This window comes from Rhinoderma darwinii, chromosome 1 (assembly GCF_050947455.1).
Source record: "Rhinoderma darwinii isolate aRhiDar2 chromosome 1, aRhiDar2.hap1, whole genome shotgun sequence".
In the NCBI taxonomy this organism is placed as follows: Eukaryota; Metazoa; Chordata; class Amphibia; order Anura; family Rhinodermatidae; genus Rhinoderma; species Rhinoderma darwinii.
The window spans coordinates 221,963,866-221,984,543 of NC_134687.1; the positions used below are offsets into that span (position 1 = coordinate 221,963,866).

Here is a 20,678-nt window from a genome sequence, read left to right on the forward strand (position 1 = left end):
TATACAATAATCCTTTTTGTCTTGTTCTTTATACAATGATTATGTAACAAATTAATGTTTAACCCCTGTCCTCTACCTCATTACTATTTTCTTCCTTTTTTTCAGCTTAAATGATTAGACTGCTGCCATTTTTTATTATTGTGATATTGCCTGAGAAAGGAGCCGGTTCGGCCCCGAAACGCATTGCTTGTTGTCACGCTACTCCAATAAAAGGATTTACCCTATGGATGACTCCAGTGCTATTCTTGATTTGATAACACTGAGTATAGGAAAAAAAAAAAGAATTAGAAGTGAACAGCTCCAAACAACGGGCTGTTTTTAGTCAACTTGAATCTTTTAATTTCCTGAATATATTGTGGGATAATGCTTTATGTTTGTGCCTTTGTGTGCTTTTTTATCTTCTAAGTGATTCTTCAAAGGGAACCTGTCACAATAAAAATGAAGTCCAATCTGTGGGCAGCGTGTGGTAGACCAGGAGTTGTTGAGCATATTGATAGATCTTTTTAAATAAAAATTTTTATATAACTTGTAATGTATTTATTTAAACCTCTGCTTATTTTGGGCTTAGGAGTCCAGTCGGCGGTCATACTCAGTGATTGACAGCCTTCCTTGTATGAGTGTGAATACAAAGCTAGCTGTTATTCATGGAGTAGGACCGCCCACTGGACTCCTAATCCCAAAACGATCAAAGGTTTAAATGAATAAAGTTATACAAAATCTTTTGCTAGAAAAATATATATGAATCTTTTCAGCACCTCCTGTTCTAGAACATGCTATCTGTAGCTTGGACTACATTTTCAACGTGACAGGTTCCCTTTAACAAATCTCAGGAAAGATGGACTAGTACTTTAAGTTTTGAAACATATTTTATACATACAAGTAGTTGTGCAATTTCATCCTCTTCACATTTATCAAGCTCCTTTCCAAGTTTTTCACGAGACGGCTGTAAAAAGACAACAGCAAAATAAGTTATGTAACTCCGAGGATATTAATCATAGAGATTAACTAAAAAAAACAGACAAAGTGTAATTTTCGGATGTAAATTGTTCACCCTTCCAAATATATACTCAAAAATTACGTTTTTAGCAAACAATAGGCCCATATGAAATGACATTTAGGCCTCATTTACACGAGCGTAATATCCGCGCGTGCGACGCGCGTGCTTTTCACGCGTGTCGTACGCACCTATATTACTCTATGGGGCAGTGCAGACGATGCGTGAATTTTGCGCAGTGCGAGTGCGTCGCGTAAAACTCACGACATGTTCTAAAATCTTGCGTTTTTCGCGCATCACGCACCCATTGAAGTCAATGGGTGCGTGAAAACAACGCATGACACACGGACGCTCCTGCGTTGCATGCGCGAAAATCACGCATGAGTTGTTATGTCCATGAAAAACAGTCTATAAAGCTGGACAAAGCAAACAAAAACCAGGAAGTGCCTGCGTTTCCACTGCGAGTGGGCAAGGCTAGTAAGTGACTGGAGACTGTTGAAGGTATCTTCCTCTGTGAATCATCTGCTGCCATGCCGCGTGGGATGGACGTGGAGCGCCTCATCGTCCTTGTCCAGGAACATCCTGCGATCTGGAACACGCGCTTGGAGGCGTACCACAACCGGACGGTCAAGGAGGACGCCTGGGAGGTGGTCGCCAAGGACCTTTTCGAGCAGGAGTGGGAGAGTGGCCGAACCCGGGACCGCAGTCGGTTGGGTGAGTACCAGGCATTTTCTGGCAATGCATGTCATCCCTATTGAAGACCTGGGGCCCTGTATGTGTCTTCTGCACATTAGCACGAGGAACTTTGGTGGAGCAGGCGCATCACTGTGTACCACGTCATTGGCAGTGCAGGGCCCATCATTTAGAAGTGAGAGGTGATAGTTCTGATGGCGTGATATGTGTTTTTTAATCCAACAGTCCAAGATATCAAAACACGGTGGCGGAGCTGCCGTGACCAATTCCGGCGTGAAATGGGTGAAAGGGGACGCAGCGGGGATGGCGCATCTCGCAAGCGACCCTATATGTACACCAAGCAACTGATGTTCTTGAAGGACATCATGGAGATGCGCACGTAAGAGTTTCTGCCTTTGCATGTGTCTAATGTGTGTTCGCCCATGTCCTGTTTGCCATCGTGTTGTTGTGGGCATTGTTCAATATTCTGTTCTAACGTTATTTTCTCCTAGAACCACCGACAATTTGGAGGACACCGCCGAGGAGACAGACGTTGGCGAGTCTCTGCCAGAACCTCCTGCAAACCATGTCCTGCCCCCCAGCCCAGAGCCGACACCCCTGGAGCCCGCCCCTGGGCAGTCTGCACGGGCCGTCGCCTCGCCGGCAGAGGAGCGCCCCGTGCGTGCCCACACTCGCCGTGCCCGTGCTCAACAGGCCTCCGTAGCTGGCCAGGTAGATACCCGTGTCCTGGAGTATCTAAGGCGAGCCGCTGATGAGGACGGGAACGACGCCTTTGGCCGAAGCATCGTTCCCCTCCTCCGGCTGGTCCCCATGGACCGTATGGGACGTCTGCAAGCGTCGATCGTAACATTGATCGACGCTTCCAGACCGCCCCAAAATCCGAACGTGTGCTTCACGGCCATTGAACAGTGGCGCAGTTCAGCCATGCCGGCCACCATGCCCCAGGTGCCTGGCCCATTCCACCCAGCCCCCCATATGCAACGGCCGCATCCGTATATGCGCCCTATGGCTCCCCACTTCCCTGGCCCAACATACCAGGGCCAACATCAGCACCACTATGCTGGCGAGGAACAACCTACACAGCTCCAGGTCCAGCATAGTGGTGCTGAAATGCATGCGTATTCGTCCCCGGGCCACCAGTACCAACACCTTTGAGTGTGTTGGTGGCCTGATTTTTGGACGCCACAGTTGGTTGTGGTGCAGGGATGCCGAGTCGCCGTTCTTTTTTGGGTTTGATGTTTATTATTATACACCATGTTGGTGTTTTTGTTTGGAAGCTAAATCTGGGTGTTTTTGCAAAACACAGTAGTAAAAAATTGCATGTTTAATGGTTGGATTTCGTGTTGTTATTCATTGATACCACACAACACAATGTTTGGGCCACATTTCCTTTGCCTATACTCTCGCACAATTCTGGGCTTTGGGTCCAATGCATACACACGTGATATGAGGTTTGAGTTAAACACTCGGGGTGTGATATGGTTTGCAAGAGGTGCGGACGTTTAGGTGCTGTCATGGGCCCCGAGGCAAACTATGTCCACTAGCAATTGGACTTTCAAAACTTTATCCCACACAAGATTCTATCTCCAGAAAGAGGGTTGCCAACTTTCTAAAGCCCTGCTCAAACCCCGAAAGATGTAAGCTCACAACCCGCGTCAAGACTCCTCTTGTTTTGCAAGTCCCTAACCCAACACCAACCACGAAAAACAAAAATACCACACGCCACATGTGACGTGTAGAGGGAAGCAGACAAACAACAGAGAACCCTTCAAAGTTCATCACGCACCCACGGTGCGGGTCAAGATCGACACTCAAAATATGCCGCCAAAGTATCCCACACGCGAGGGCAGGATGAGAGAGATCGACAGTGAGGCTGCTGCCTGCATGTGTAAGGATATATTGTGCATCAAAGGTAGCATCATGAATGCAGCAGAAGTTATGCAGACCGACACACATTTCTATAACGCGTGTCACATTCTGCATGGACAATTGCATTGGCGTCAGAAAGACACGCCACCTGCTGGACATAATGCCAAAGGCACATTCCACACATGGACGAGCTCGGCAGAGGTGGAGATTAAGGTGATAAACCTGCTTCTACAAGCAAGCAGGGGTTGGGCTAGCTGGCAGATTTGTAGGCAGGCTTGCCATGATTCTCCTCTGCGTTTTTGACGCGCGTTGCAAACGCTAGTCGTGCGCGCGTTTAAAACGCAACAACGCTGCGAATACGCAGTCAAAACGCAATGCCAACGTGCGCAAAACGCGGCGTTTTTTGCGCGCGCAAAACGCCCACGCTCGTGTAAATGAGGCCTTAGACATAGCATTTTAAACTGCAAAATCATGTAATCACGGCCTAAAATCTGTAGCAGTTCCCCTGCCCCCTACTATGTGGCATTTATAATACTTGTATCTTCCTATGTGGCAGAGGGACCTTTGTGCATAAATAACATTTGTGCAGAAGCTGGCAAACATGTAAGAATATACATAAAAATTATAAGGGCCAGTTCACGCAGAGTTGTTTTGACACGTTTTTTTGATGCGGAAACCAGGTAGGAAAACGCGCCAAAAAAATGGACGAAAATGGGAGGCGGAGGCGTTTTTTCCCGCGAGTGGAAAAACCATCTCGCGGGAAAAAGAAGGGACATGCCCTAACCTCTGGCGTTTACGCCTCTGACCTCCCATTGACATCAATGGTAGGCAGAGAAAGCGAATATCGCTGCGTTTTTTGCTTGCGGCGCTAAAAACGCAACAAAAATCGGCGTGCAGGCATAGCAAAACCTGCCTCAAAATTCCAAACGGAATTTTGAGGCCGATTTTCTGTCTGCAAAAATCTCAGTGTGAACCTTACATACCTAAGGGTATGTACACACACAAAATTAAAATCGTCTGAAAATACGGAGCTGCTTTCAAGGGAAAACAGTTCCTCATTTTCAGACGTTTTTTATTCAAAGTCGTTTTTTTTGGTGCCGTTTTTAAAGGTTGTTTTTGGAGCTATTTTTCTATAGAGTCTATGATAAACGGCTCCAAAAACGGCTGAAGAAGTGACATGCACTTCTTTTCCGTTCTGCTTCCGATTTTTCTGCCATTTTTCGTCCATTTACGGCCCGAAAAACGTCCGAAAATAAGCCGTGTGAACATACCCTAAGACTTACCAGGATATCTTGAATTTCGTCACTGTTACACTTTACGTGGTACATCACCATATCCTGTGCAATGTCTTTACGGTTTTCCAGCTTATTCATTCTGTCATAGGTATCAGTGTTTAGAACAGACCAGCCCAGAAATTGTGTCAAAGACTGCAGAGAAGGTAAGAATTGAAGCATTAATGATGTCATACTAAAATACTTGCTTTCTAGTAAAACATTTACTATTTACTGAATATATCTGTAGTTTTACATAGGACTGCAGAAATGACATATTCAGTTTTTTGTTAATAAAACGTAATCATTGTATAATTGTACATATGGTATGGCCGCCTCTGAGTCAATGATATACTATTGTTTTGTGACTACTATGCAGACCTATGTGTCTCAGTGGTTACAGATTCTAAACGCCTGTGTAGTCTGATCCTACACTCATAATCCCTTCCACCTCTCCCATTCTACTTGACAACCTATCAAATGTACGTTAGCAACAAGTAGGGGACAGACGGAAGGTAGTATGACTGCAGGATTAGTCTATACAGGTTATTTTTCTAATCTGTAACCATAGGGGCACATACAGATATGTCCTCTCTCAACTTATCTTTGAACCCGATATTTCCCGAGATGTATAGCGTGAGATGTTAAATAAACATGTATATAAAAAGTATACCTCCGACTGATGCCATCCGTCGCCTATAAACTCCCATGTTAAAAATCGTTTATGTTTACGGTATATGTTTTTTTTTACTGGATGGCTGTGACAAGATGCCTCTGATGGATGCATCCGTCGCCCATAGACTCTTATGTTAAAAATAAATGTTTGACGTATAAATTTTTTACTGAATGACACGAGATTATATTGATTTGGTATCATGATAAATTGTAGAACTTAAAGAGGCTCTGTCACCAGATTTTGCAACCCCTATCTGCTATTGCAGCAGATAGGCGCTGCAATGTAGATTACAGTAACGTTTTTATTTTTTAAAAACGAGCATTTTTGGCCAAGTTATGACCATTTTTGTATTTATGCAAATGAGGCTTGCAAAAGTACAACTGGGCGTGTTGAAAAGTAAAAGTACAACTGGGCGTGTATTGTGTGCGTACATCGGGGTGTGTTTACTACTTTTACTAGCTGGGCGTTCTGACGAGAAGTATCATCCACTTTTCTTCAGAACGCCCAGCTTCTGGCAGTGCAGACACAGCCGTGTTCTCGAGAGATCACGCTGTGTCGTCACTCACAGGTCCTGCATCTTGTCGGACGAGCGAGGACACATCGGCACCAGAGGCTACAGTTGATTCTGCAGCAGCATCAGCGTTTGCAGGTAAGTCGATGTAGCTACTTACCTGCAAACGCTGATGCTGCTGCAGAATCAACTGTAGCCTCTGGTGCCGATGTGTCCTCGCTCGTCTGACACGATGCAGGACCTGGGGAAGTGACGTCACAGCGTGATCTGCCAGAAGCTGGGCGTTCTGAAGAGAAGTGGATGATACTTCTCGTCAGAACGCCCAGCTAGTAAAAGTATTAAAAACGCCCCGATGTACGCACATAATACACGCCCAGTTGGACTTTTACTTTAAACACGCCCAGTTGTACGTTTGCAAGCCTCATTTGCATAAATACAAAAATGGTCATAACTTGGCCAAAAATGCTCGTTTTTTAAAAATAAAAACGTTACTGTAATCTACATTGCAGCGCCGATCTGCTGCAATAGCAGATAGGGGTTGCAAAATCTGGTGACAGAGCCTCTTTAAACGCAATTCAAGTAACGTTAAGGGTGGACACATCTATAGGTTTGCATAGGAGATGAAGACATCAGACAGTTGGATATTTTTAATCAATACTATTTGAAAAAGTGATTTTTTTAATGTTATTTTAGATAAATTGTAGCAAAACAAAAATATTGGTATATATTGTTTGAATTTCTTCTCATTTTCAATATCTCTGTTTATGGGAACATCCTTGTTTACTTCCAGCAGATAGAAACCTGTACAGCCTGAAATACCTCTTAGGGTATGTGAACACGATAACGTCAATTACGGCTGAAATTACGGCGCTATTTTCAGGACAAAACAGCTCCTGCATTTCAGACGTAATTGCTCGTACTCGCGTTTTGCGAGGCGTCAATTATGGGCGTAATTTGGAGCTGTTCTTCATTGGATTCAATGAAAAACGATTACGTCCCAAGAAGTGTCCTGCACTTCTTTAAGGAATTATTCCACAATTAAAAGTAGGACTCCTATAAGTACATTAAATACGAACAGTAAAAAGATAGGACTGTGGCATAACCAACATCAACAGTAGTTACCTCCATCAGAGTTTCATCCATCTCATCAAAAGGTTTACCATCCTTCCGGTTGTAAAAGGTGGCAACACCAACAATTTCTTCCTTTTTGTTTACAATGGGCATGGATAGAACATTTTTAATAACCCAGCCAGATTCATCCAATGGTTCTTTCTTGAAAACAATAAATACATTAATACATAACGAAGAGAAAAACAGCTAGGTTAGTTACATATGGGGTTTCAGGCACTTGTGTGTGCTCCATCCAGTGCACTATAAACTGCCCCGTATGTGTAAGACTTCTATTCTAATGAATTTGTGAACAATTCCTTGAAGCTGAGGCAAAGATTTATTTTAGAGCAATTTTAGAGATTAAATTAAATTATAAGGCCCCATGCACACGAACGTGCTTTTGCGGCCGCAATTCCCCCGAAAATCCACGGGGGAGAATTGTGGCCCCATTCATTCCTATGGGGCCATGCACACGGTCTGTGCATGGCCCAGGAGCCTGGACCGCAGAAAGAACGGACATGTCTTATTACGGCCGTGTTCTGCGGTCCAGGCTCATAGGAAATAATGCACGCGGCTATGTGCACGGCCCGCGATTTGCGGGCGGCTTGCGAGTGACACTCCACCCTCGTCCGACCCGAGAATCACGGCCGTGCACATGGCTACGGTCGTGTGCACGAGACCTTAATCTAGGGAAAAAAAGGAAATTTACTCTTTCCTCAGAGCTCCATGGTGCTTTACATCTTCCCAGTTTTCTGGGTCATCACTCCAAAGAGGCAAAGTCATGAGCTTCTCAGGAATCTGCATCAGAAATATTACCTCTCTAAATGGTTTCCAACAAAGGGTGTATTTTACTATACTACTACTTTTTTCAATAATACACATGTTTATAGTGAAACTGATAGATTTTCCTAATTAATAAAATGAACCTACTAGGATAATTTGTCATATTAGGGCCAATCATTATTTTATTTTAGTTTCCAAGGCTCCATGTTACTGGGCTGTACAGCATAAGTTGCCAAAATGATGCGCCCTTATCGGATATCACTTCTTCCTCTGCAGCTATTGGCTGAAATGGCACCTCACAGACTTCCTGCTCTCCCTGCCCCCTGCATTAATTTGACACATAATACTGGAAATACTGAGAGCGCTCTGCTTCATTTAACTGCATTTAGACCAATATTCCATTGCTTTCATTTTATGAGATGACAGAGCTGTCCGCAATCTGGTAAACTGATAACCAAATGTGCCAGAGAGGAAAGGCATAATCTATTATTGCTGTCTAGCCCTTATGTAATCCAACAGCTTGACCGAAATTTCACTCGGTACAACAATCCATTTTGGTCCCAACAAATCAGTTTTCTAAAAAAATAAAAAAAAGATACAAAAGCAACAACTATAATGACAGATCGAACATGTATAATATTAAAGACAACATTTCTTCTAACAAAGATGTGGAAATGCTCAGGTGATTGATAGAGAATGTGTTGTCTACAAGAACTACATTACTGAAACAATATATTTTTACCTGAAATTTGAACATTTCATCTGCAGCTGCATTCATAATGTTGCAAATCTGTGAAGGAGTAAAAATAATATAATTAAAAAAGTTACACTTCTGTATAGTGTTTTCATCCTCAGCTCTAGACGGGGCTGACACGAGCTGCTATATTGTTCTCCCACACTCAGGAGCACTGCACACTGTCCTCCAGCCAGAAATTCTGTGACTGCTTTAGATGAACCAGCAGAGGGTCTGGTCAGTCTACTATGTGAGCTTTTAGGGTATGTTCACACAGAATTTTTTGCAGGCAGAATTTGTCCTGCCTGCACTTTGTTTGCCCCATTTTTTGCGGCGTTTTTTTCGGCCGCAACCATTGAGCGCTGTAGGGAAAAAATGCAGCGAAAATCGCTTTCTCTGCCTCCCATTTATTTTAATGGGAGGTTCAGAGATGGAACCGCGGGAAGAAAGAGAATGTTGCATGTCGCTCGCGGGGAAAAAACACATCCGCCTCCCATTGAAATTAATAGGAGGCGATTTTGGACGATTTTTTGAGCGGATTCCGTCAAAAACCAGCGCTGAAAAACTCTGTGTGAACTATACCCTTAAGGTTCTCCCAGGCTCATTATTGACATCAATCATCTTCTCCTTCATGAAGCATGAGTACTGGCAGCCTGTCTGCAGATCCCCCTTAAAGGGTTGTTCCCAAGTTGAGTCAAATTTTTTTTTTTAGACATTCTAAGCTGGAATTTAATATTAAAATATTTGCTGTTAACATTTTTTAAAAATTCATTCCCTAAGTACCTTTTTTTTACACTTCATAACTCAGCAAGTGCTGGTTATCTTTTCAAAAAAGGGGCGTGAGCGGCTCGATGTCAATCAAGCCGCTCTGCTCTGCAGTGTGCGCGCTCCCGATGATGCTAGATACTGTAGTTCTAGCAACATCGGGAGAATGTATGTCTGAAGTGGGCATGGTAAGCCCGGTTGAGACGAACTACCCGTGAATGTCAACAACGTTACACTATATTCACCCCGTTTCGGCAACCAACTTTTCCCTCCCCCACCCTCTCACTACATGTAATTTCTGTAGCCGCCGCACCGGTGCTGCATCAGCACCCGGCGAACAACAAAAAAAATATTAAAAAAATAAACTCACCTAAGACGTTCCTACGGAGCTCTGAACGGTCCCGTCACTTGCCATCTTCCTTCTACTTGGCGCCACTCGCATTCATAGTAACAACGCGTTTTGGCGCAGATGACGTAATCATATCAGTCCCACGTGATAACGTCATCTGCGCTCACCGCTTTGTTATTGTGAATGGGAGCAGTAAGAAGAAAAGTGACGGGACCGTTCAGATCTTCGTGGGAATGTCTTAGGTGAGTTTATTTATGTATGCATGTATGTATGTTTGCATGTATGTGAGTTTGCATGTATGTATGTTTGCATGTATGTATGTTGGCATGTATGTATGTTTGCATGTATGTATGTATGTATGTATGTATGTTTGCATGTATCTATGTTTGCATGTATGTATGTGCATGCTTGTATATATGTATGTTTGCATGTATGTATGTTTGTTTGTATATATGTCTGTATGGCCATGTATGATACTATCTGCTGGCGCCCTGTATCTAAGCCAACTTTATGGCAGGCTTCTATACATGGTATAACAGTCAGTGTCACGCATGAAACTGAAACTAAGGTTTGGTCGTTGGACTACGTCGGTTTCGAGGACTACTTTGATGACGGCTTTTTTTCTACAATAAAATGGTTAATGAGGGTTGTGTTGGGGGTGCTTTATTTCAATAAAATATTTTATCTATATCTTTGTCTTTTCTTTTCAAGTTTTATTAGTACCACTTTAGTAATGGCCGCTGTCTGAGTGACAACATCCATTACTAAGGCGAGGCTTAGTGTTAGCCGGTGCAGAGGCTAACACTAACCCCCATTATTACCCCGGTACCCACCGCCACCAGGGGTGCCGGGAAGAGCCAGGTACGATCCAGTACCCGACCATCTGTTGTGATTGGCGGGCACTGGGGCGGCCGTAGGCTGGTATTATGAGGCTGGGAAGGGCCAAAAACAGTGGACCTTCCCACCCTTGTAATGCTAGGCTGCTGCTGCTGTGTTGTATCTGGCTGGTTATAAAAATGGGGGGGACCCCGCGTCATTTTTTAAAATTATTTATTTTTTAATTTTTTTAAAAAAGACATGGGGTTCCACCCAATTTATCATAACCAGCCACATACAACACAGTGTTATTAGCCTGGGAATGTACAAAACCAGTGGCCCTTCCCACCCGTGTAATGCCAGGCTGCTGCGGCCTTGTATATGGCTGGTTATTAAAAATGTGGGGGACCCAACGTCTATTGTTAAATTAAAAAAAAAAACGATGTGTGGGTCCCCCCCCATTTCTATAACCAGCCCGATACAACACAGCAGCAGCCTGGCATTACAATGGTGGGAAGGTCCACTCTTTTTGGTCCTTCCCAGCCTCATAATACCAGCCTGCGGCCGCCCCAGCGCCCGACCGTCACAACAGGTGGTCGGGTACTGGATCGTACCTGGCTCTTCCCGGCACCCCTGGTGGTGGTGGGTACCGGGGTAATAATGGTAGTTAGTGCTAGCCTCTGCACCGGCTAACACTAAGTACCGCCTTAATAATGGACGCTGTCAATCAGCCAACTGCCATTATCTAGGCACTAATAAAGTTTAATAAAAAAACACAAATACAATTTTTTTTATTGAAATAAGAAATCCCCAACAAAACCCTCGTTAACCATTTTATAAAAATTTGAAAAAACTTAGATCTACGCAGTAGTCCAAAGAATCGAAGATGTAGTCCAATCGGTACATCAAAATCTGCAACAACATAAAAAAAAAGTTATCAATGTGAACAATACCAATACTTATACTCACCTACACACGTATATACACGCACACACAAACAACCATACACAAACACACACATATACACAAACACACACACATATACACAAACACAACAAGATATACACAAACACATACCCAAACACACACATATACACAAACACACACATATACACAAACACACACACAAACACATACACACATATACACAAACACACACACACACACACACACACACACATACACAAACACACACATATATACACTAACACACACAAATATATACACAAACACATATACACAAACACACCTATCTATACACAAACACACACACATAAACACACAAACACATACACAAACACACATATACACACAAACACACACTCACACAAACACATATAAACAAACACACCCATCTATACACAAACACACACACATAAACACCCAAACACATACACAAATACACACATATACACACAAGCACACACACATATACACAAACACATATAAAGAAACACACCCATATATACACAAACACACACATATACACACAAACATATACACAAACACATGTACACAAACACACCCATATATACACAAACACATGTAGACAAAAACACCTATATATGCACAAACACACACACACATAAACATACATACACAAACACACACATATACACACAACCACACACACAAACACATACACAAACACATATACACAAACACACCCATATATACACAAACACACATATACACAAACACACACATATACAAAAACACATACACACAAACATATACACAAACACATATGCACAAACACACCCATATATACACAAACACACACACATAAACACACAAACACACACACATATACACAAACACACAGATATACACAAACACACACAAAAATATACACACAAACATATACACATACACATATACACAAATACACCCATATATACACAAACACACACACATAAACACACAAACACATATACACACATATACACAAACACACACACACAAACATATACACAAACACATATACACAAACACACCCATATATACACAAACACACACACATAAACACACACACATAAACACACACATATACACAAACACACATATAAAAACAAAAACACACAAAGACACATACCCAAACACACATATATACACAAACACACACATACACAAACACATATATATATATATATATATACATACCTTTAGCGGAGTGCAGACTTCTCCTCGCGACGGGTGCCTGCCACTGCATCTACTGCGCATGCGCCGATATGCGCCGAGATGCGCGTTTACGAGATCAATGACATCCTCTGCTTAGGACAGAGAGGATGTCATTACGCATGCGCGGCCACCGCTAAAGGTAAATAGCGGTGGCCGGGAACCTAGACAACGCGCAAGAAACAAAGAGGGACCAACCTGGACTTCAATCAAGAATCGCAAGAAAACGACATCGCTGGGCGACGGACAGGTAATTAGAAAATTGTTTAACTTTACATGGGGGAGCTTCCTAGCTACATTTATGAAGTTGTGAATAACCCTTTAATACACATACATACACTGCTGTAGCAAAGTGTTTAGGACATTATAACTAAGATTTTACATTGAAAAGACTAAGGATTTGTTCAAATCTGCGTCAGGGCTCCGTTCCAACGTTCCGTCAGGGCTTTCCGTCAGAACGGAGCCCTGACTGACACAAACTGAAACCAAAGGTTTCCGTTCCCATCACCATTGATTCCAATGGTGACAGATCCGGTGCCAATGGTCTCAGTTTGTCTCCGTTGTGCAAGGGTTCCGTCATTTTGACGGGATTAATACCATAGTCGACTACGCTATTCATCCCGTCAAAACGACGGAACCCTTGAACAATGTAGACAAACTGAAACTATTGGCGCCGGATCCGTCACCATTGAAATCAATGGTAATGGAAACGGAAACTTTTGGTTTCAGTTTGTGTCAGTCAGGGCTCCCTTGTGACGGAAAGCTCAGATGGAACGTCGGAATGGAGCCCTGATGCAGTTGTGAAAGAAGCCTAAGCTGTGCTGCTCTCAATCAAACACTGGTGTGATATAGTATAATACTTATTAGAAGAAGATCTGTGCAGCTGGAGAATCTATATTTATTTATTTATGCATGTGTGTAGATAGCCTCCCTCTCTCACCCTCCTCCTACCCGCTTCACTCACACAGTCTCCCTGCTCTGTGTAATATGATCCCTCAGTCAGACGCTCCAATGACTTTCATGCCTCATGGTTGACCTTGTTTTCAGTGAGTGCAGAGCTTCTAGACAGTTAAAGACAATGTAAGGGGGAGTTCACACAGAGTTTTTTCACGCGGAAACCGCGCCACAAAACGTGCCAAAAAACGGCCGAAAATGCGTCGCATTGATTTCAATGGGAGGCGGAGGCGTTTTTTTTCCCACGAGCGGAAAAACCAGCTCGCGGAAAAAAGAAGGGACATGCCCTATCTACGGGCGTTTACGCCTCTGACCTCCCATTGACATCAATGGGAGGCAGAGAAAGCGTATTTCGCTGCGTTTTATGCCCGCGGCACTCAATTGCCGCAGGTGAAAGACGCCGCGAAGAACGGCGTGCAGGCAGAGGAAAATCTGCCTCAAAATTCCAAACGGAATTTGTGAGCCAGATTTTCCTCCTGCAAAAAACTCAGTGTGAACCCAGCCTAAAAGCCAGGTATAGGGGAAGATAACAGGCGTCTAATAATTGGAGAAATAGGCATTTTCTTTAACAAGATATATTAAAACGTTTATTGCTTTTGCATAGACTATTGATTTATGGAAAAAAATGAAAATAATAGGTACACATTAAGGGTAAGGGTAATAGGTACAGCAGTGGCCAGATTACACGTGGCAGAAAATCACATGATTTTCAGGGTATGTTGTGGTTTTTTTTCTAAACCATGAAATGCCATATCTGTTTCTTGTAGTTTTGTTTCAGATTTATTGTGGTTTCCCCTCTAACGACTGCAATGGGAAAAAAAAAAACTAGGCATGGAAAATTACATGTAAGACCTATTATATGACTGCTTCTGTAAAAAAACGGCAGCTGCTTTCACATAAAAATCACAGCACAAACTGAGTAAATTTACATGCATTATTTTAGCCTCGGCTCAAATTCCCAAGCTTGCAGTATCAGATATTCGGCTAATAAAAGTATATTAGGGAACTGCAGTGCTCGCAATTCCCTTATATATTCACCCAGTTGGCTCCAAACCAGTACTCTCTAAAGGGGTTTTCTGGGAATTAAGGTTTTCTTCTAGAAATGTGTTGATAATTAGAACAGAAGCAACCTACCAATATACAGTCATGACCAATTATGCCACTTATGACCATTGTACAAAACTCATTAACACTACAGTAAAAATAAAGGTTGACCTTGCCCCATTGCATTTATGTCGTTAAGTAACATATTTACGTGCTCTATAAGCACAACTGCGTGATATTCATATCAAGTCACCATGGGCAGTCATATGGCATCACAAGTACAACCTTTACCATTGCACATTCATAAAGAAGTACTGTATATTGGTAAGTTGCTTCATTTCCACTTATTAGCTGATTTTTGGAATAAAGTTAAAGAGAACCTTTCCCCTGCCCATACATGTGCAGCTGAGTGTAGCATGTAATAGGCAGGGCTTCACAAACACTTTCTCACTTAAAATAAAAAATCTATTTTTTTATTTAGATATCGGTGCTGTTATATTTGGCGCCCAATATATAAATAAACCCCTGAACTGTCAGTGAGGCGTTTCTTTATTTCTAAATGGCATGGGGACGTGTTACTTATCGCTCTGACACTGTCCAGCTACGGACAGTGTGAGAGCGGCTTGTGCTCTGTGATCTCGCTCGTGAGATCACACAGTCTTTCTATCACTGCCTGACAAGAGCTGGAGAGGAGTGCGCTTCTGTTCCATGGCGGCGGGAGTATCGTCGGCAGCGGCGACGTAGAATCTTCTGCGTGCATGCGCGCGCGCGCTCGCTCCCCTTCTCTTCAGCTTTCGGCAGACAAGGATCACAAGACTGTGTGAACTCGAGAGAGAGATCACACAGCACAAGCAGTTGTGACACTGTAGCTGATTGGTGACACTTTTCTCTTCTCCCCTCTGGGTCCCCTCAGACTTCCTCTGTGTGCGGAGGATTATATGAGGTATGATGCTGCCCATTATCAGGACCTTGTGTCAGTCGCTGCACACTGAGGGAGCCTGAGGGGACACGGAAGAGCAATGAGGTTTAATCTTTAAACGTTTTATTTTAACTGCCTGAAAGGGTCGGGTTAGTCCGATCGGGGGGGGGGGGGGGGGGGGGGTACTTGGCCTGGCATGAGCCTCTACCTTGCTCTGCCCCACAGAGGGAAATCCACTCAAACTCCTAGATTTCCAATATAATTTCCATTTATTTTTATGCCATAAATTATTATGCATTTGTTGGGTAACTGTGACTCTGACCCCTTTTAGTAAGTCAAATCCTCTTTCCACAAAAGAGGCGAAGGTGTCGTAGAAAGGCCAAAAGTCCCAATTTGAGTAGTGAACTGTGATTTTTGGGCCACTTTGAGACTCTTCTACTCCAGAAAACTGGGGTAGAAAGGTTGATCAATACCCTCCTTAGCTTATGATACATTCTATTGGGAGGATTCAGTAAAAGCACACCACTGGCTTGCACTGTTTATGAGGGTCCTCTGGCTGTTGTTATAGGGGCATGACCAGAATTAAAGGGTGCAATATATCTACAAAAATAGATCTCTCTGAAAGCTATTTAAGAAGTTGGCAAAACAATGAACTGCAGAAAATTTTAATTTGTTCCAAATGGATATAAATGGTAAATGAATCTATAGACTTAGAAGGGGTGTATACTGAAATCATAGGGTCTCATAGCAAAACTACCCCAACTGAGAGCTCTGTGAATTTGATAATATGTATTTATAGAAGTTGGAGTTGCATTTTTCCAACACAGAGCTCCAAATCCCCTGCTATTCTTTAAACAGTAGAATTAAATGATAAAATTGGGCATGGGATACTTGTTAACATCATAGTATGACTTCTAAGCAAAGCTTTCTATTCGAAATAATATCAGATATAAACTTACAAATCCACTCTCTGCAACAAAAGTCGGAAGCCCACTAACCAGAGCCCAGTGATCAGCTGGTGGGTTTCTTGAAGGAAAAAAAACCATAATATATAATAAATATATCATAATTTAACTATAAAATGTGCTATAAAAGTATTCGTCTCTTGGTCTTTTTAAAGCTTTCTCCTTTTATTTTTAATTATTAAACATAAAATAATTGAATTCACCTCTTCAAGTCAGTATCAGTAGTGGCAGTAATTACAACCTTGAGTGTGTCTGCAAAGGTCTTTGACAGCTTTGCACATATGGACACTGCACTTATTACCATATTATTAATATTATTATTCCTTCTGTATTCATAAACATTCTAGACCAAACTATAGAGAAACATTCCCATAGTATAATGCTGCCACCACCAACCTTGGGATGTATATTTGGCAGTTGTCTGATATTTGGCATACAAACACGTAGCCCCAGATAACAACTGTAAGTTTCCCCCCTAGTGTTTCCTCTGTGTACCCTTTTAGCAAATTGTAGCCAAGAGGTCATATCAGTTTACTAACAACGGCTTTCTGTTTGCGACTCTCACAGAAAGTTGCAAATGATGATGAGCCCAGAAAACATTTCATTGACTTGTCATAAGTTCGTAAGTTACTGTGATATTACAATTGTGTTTCCATCAGGTAAGCTGCTGACATCACAACTGTCCTTCTGTCAGATAAGCTGCTGTGACATCACAAATGTGTTTCAGTCAGGCTCGCTGCTGAGACATCACAAGTGGGTTTTAGTCGGGTAAGCTGATGTGACATCACAACTGTGTTTCTGTCAGATAAGTTGACATGACATCAGAAGTGGATTTCAGTCATGTAAACTGACATCACAAGTGTATTAAAGTGAGGTAAACTTCTGTGACATCATAAACGGGTTTCAGTTAGATAAATAGCTGTCTAGTTCTATGACATTACAACTGTGTTTAAATTAGGTAAACAACTGTGACATTACAAGTGGGTTACACAAATGTATATCACTCATGTAGGCTGCCGTAACATCATAAAGGGTTTAAAGGGGTTTTCCCATGAGACATTTGTGTCATATCCACAGGATATGTCATAAATGTCAGATAGATGCGAGTCCCACCTTTGGGACCCGCACCTATCTCTAGAACAGGGCCCCCTAAACCCTGGTCTGCCGATTGGCTGATCCAGGTGAATACCGACCATGAAAAAAGTTATATGGTCGGGAGTTACGAATACAGCGTAGCTCGCTGAGCTACGCTGTTCCATAAGTCCCATAGGACTCAATGATAATTACAGAAACAGCGTAGGTCGCATGTTACGGAAACAGCGTAGCTCGCATGCTATGCTGCTTCCGTAACTGCCATTCACTACTATGCAAGTTACAGAAACAGCATAGCTCAGCGAGCTATGCTGTTTTCATAACTCCCGACCATATAACCAGGAAGTGGCCGGGAGGCAGCAAGAGCAGACAAAGCTAGAACGGGGTTTAGGGGGCCCCATTCTAGAGATAGATGCGGGTCCCAGAGTTGATATGTGGATATGTCATCAATGTCTCTCATGGGAAAACCCCTTTAAGTCAAGTAAGCTGCTGTGACATAACAACTATGTATCTGTCAGGTAAGCTGCTGTGACATCACAAGTGTGTAAAAGCTAGGTAAACCATTGTGACATAACAAGTGGGTTTTAGACAGGTAATGTACTGTGACATCACAAATGTGTATCACTCAGGTAAGCTAATGTTACATCATAAGTGGGTTTAACTCGGGTAGTAAGCTATTAAACCTGTTCTCTGCAATATTTCTATAAGTTTTATACACATTTAATATTCTAAATATATGCTCTAGATACACTTACGGAATAACTTTGATGTCTTCTTTTCCATGCAGAATGTAATCAATAACCTTGTAGAATAAAATTTCCTAAAAATACACAAACATTTATGCAGTTAAACTAAAACACAGTCAGACTGTCCCACCAGAGGATCGGCCAGTGGGGCCAGGATCGGACACAATAATGGACCCTAAAGGTCCAGCAGAAGACAACGCCATATGGAGTTGTCTTTGAATCCGATTACTTGCCACTTGAGTCAATTTCTTATGGGTTGATTAACAAATAAACTATTTAACCTTATTAATGATATGACCTGTACGGATGTAGCCATCTTTATCTTGACTCTGATAACTTGCTGCTGCGTGATATTACACAACAAAAGCCATATAAAAGTCATTGACAAACTCAAGATAAAGGATCTTGCCACTGTGTATTTAATGCGTTAAAAGTCAAGTTAAAGACGCTACATCTGTATGTGCAATAAATAACAAATGTTAATAATAATTTTCTCAATTAAGCCTAAGAAAACTGAAAAAAAAATACAATACAAAAAAAATACAATAGTTCGATATGAATTAAACAACATATTTGCAGAAATGGTTGAATAATCCAATTGTATTGTTGGAAAAGTTTGAAATTCATGTGATTTTGACTGAGACAATAAAGGCAAACTGTCAGGAAACTTAGTCAACCACCAAGACCACCAAGATGTAAAACTAGTTCTGACAGGATGCGCCCTGTCATGAGTAAGTCTGAGCTGCACCTGGTTAAAACCAAAACCAAAACCAAACTGTCCCGTTGGGTGTGTGGACCCACTGGGCCGTACCGCCTTGACGGTATGGCAGCTGGCCAACAGGGCGCAGGTCACAGTCTATAGTTTGTATGGTTACCTGTGGCAGCTAGGACAGAAGCAATGACAGGCTCGGCTGGGACTTAGGCAGCAGGCAGACGTGAGGCGTGGTGTAGCAGGACAGGCGTGGAATACAGCACAGCATGACTACAGCTCAGCACGGCACTTGACCAGGTAGCACAGGATACAGGATACAGGAACAGGGAACACTGGGAATTTGGAAACACTAGGAGACCATTTGCTAGACAAACTTAGGGTACGACAACAATGCTCAGGCATGGGAGGAAGGGGCTGGGCCCTTCTTATAGTCCAGGGTATGCATGGGCTAATTTTGACATTAAACTCCGGTGTGTGCACTGGTCCTTTAAGAGCGGGCATGAGCGTGCACGCGCACCCTACGGGACCCGGCCAAGTTAAGCGGAAGTGAGCGCTGGTGTCTCCTGAGGAGGAGACTGGGGCCAGTGCTCGCAGACCCATGGCTGCGGCCGTCAGGAGGTGAGTGAGCCTGACGGCCCGCGGCCATGGACATGACAAGGACATAAGAGTAAGAGCTCAGACAACCACTTGACAACCATATAGCGTATATTTTTGTTGTCTCCTTGCCAGCAAGAAATCAATAAACCTACTTTTAATTCAAATGACTTCGTGCCTCACTTGAAAGATCTAGAAAATTCTCCTGTCATCTATAATTATTCCATGGGCTGAAATATGTTGCTTATCCTAAGTTTGAAAGTTATATGAAACGTTAATAAACACTAAACATGATATCACTTATGGTTACCATACCCTTCCATCTGGTGTCCGTGGTCCAGAATATGGAGGAACTTCTCCCATCAGAACAGGCCACAGGTCAAAAAATTCCTTAAAAAGTAATTTGAGATTTAGCTTTCTGCTAGCTGAAACAACATAAGTCTGTATTAATCTACTACCATCACTTCTGACAAGGTAATGTGGATTAAAATTTTGTCGTTGTTTCAGCAAACATAAAAGTGGTTTTCTGTTTTACAATAGTGAACAGTATTAGTAGCACTTATATGATGATGCAATAATAATTGGAATACTACCCATGCTATCCTGAGGGATTTTTAAGAAGTCAGATGACTACATGTAGAATTAAATACTGGGCCAGGATTACAACTATATTTTTGTATTTTATACAATACCTTTTCTTTTGACATGTCCAGAAGACCAACTGAATATCTTTCACAGTTAAGATATGCTCTAACGGTATAGAAGGCCTTGTGGAACTGTCTTTCAATATCTGTAAGCTCTTCAAATACTTTGTTTGCTGACCATAACAGTACCTGTAGTATTAATAAAGGAATATGTCCCAATTAAAATTTTATTATTTCATATTTGTGCATTAAAGTTTCAC

At 42.4% G+C, this 20,678-nt stretch overlaps 1 protein-coding gene across 1 annotated transcript in view; it reads right to left on the reverse strand.

Annotated features, from left to right (window-relative positions):
* The window catches only part of PDE6B (phosphodiesterase 6B), a 75,625-nt gene that overhangs the window by 46,587 nt on the left and 8,360 nt on the right, over positions 1 to 20,678 (reverse strand). The window contains exons 4-11 of the mRNA XM_075849856.1: positions 20,467 to 20,607; positions 20,090 to 20,164; positions 18,478 to 18,542; positions 16,625 to 16,691; positions 8,650 to 8,697; positions 7,137 to 7,286; positions 4,840 to 4,983; positions 878 to 943 (exon numbers count right to left, since the gene is read on the reverse strand). Of these exons, the coding sequence (XP_075705971.1) occupies positions 878 to 943; positions 4,840 to 4,983; positions 7,137 to 7,286; positions 8,650 to 8,697; positions 16,625 to 16,691; positions 18,478 to 18,542; positions 20,090 to 20,164; positions 20,467 to 20,607 (756 nt within the window). The remainder of the gene's footprint in view (positions 1 to 877; positions 944 to 4,839; positions 4,984 to 7,136; positions 7,287 to 8,649; positions 8,698 to 16,624; positions 16,692 to 18,477; positions 18,543 to 20,089; positions 20,165 to 20,466; positions 20,608 to 20,678) is intronic.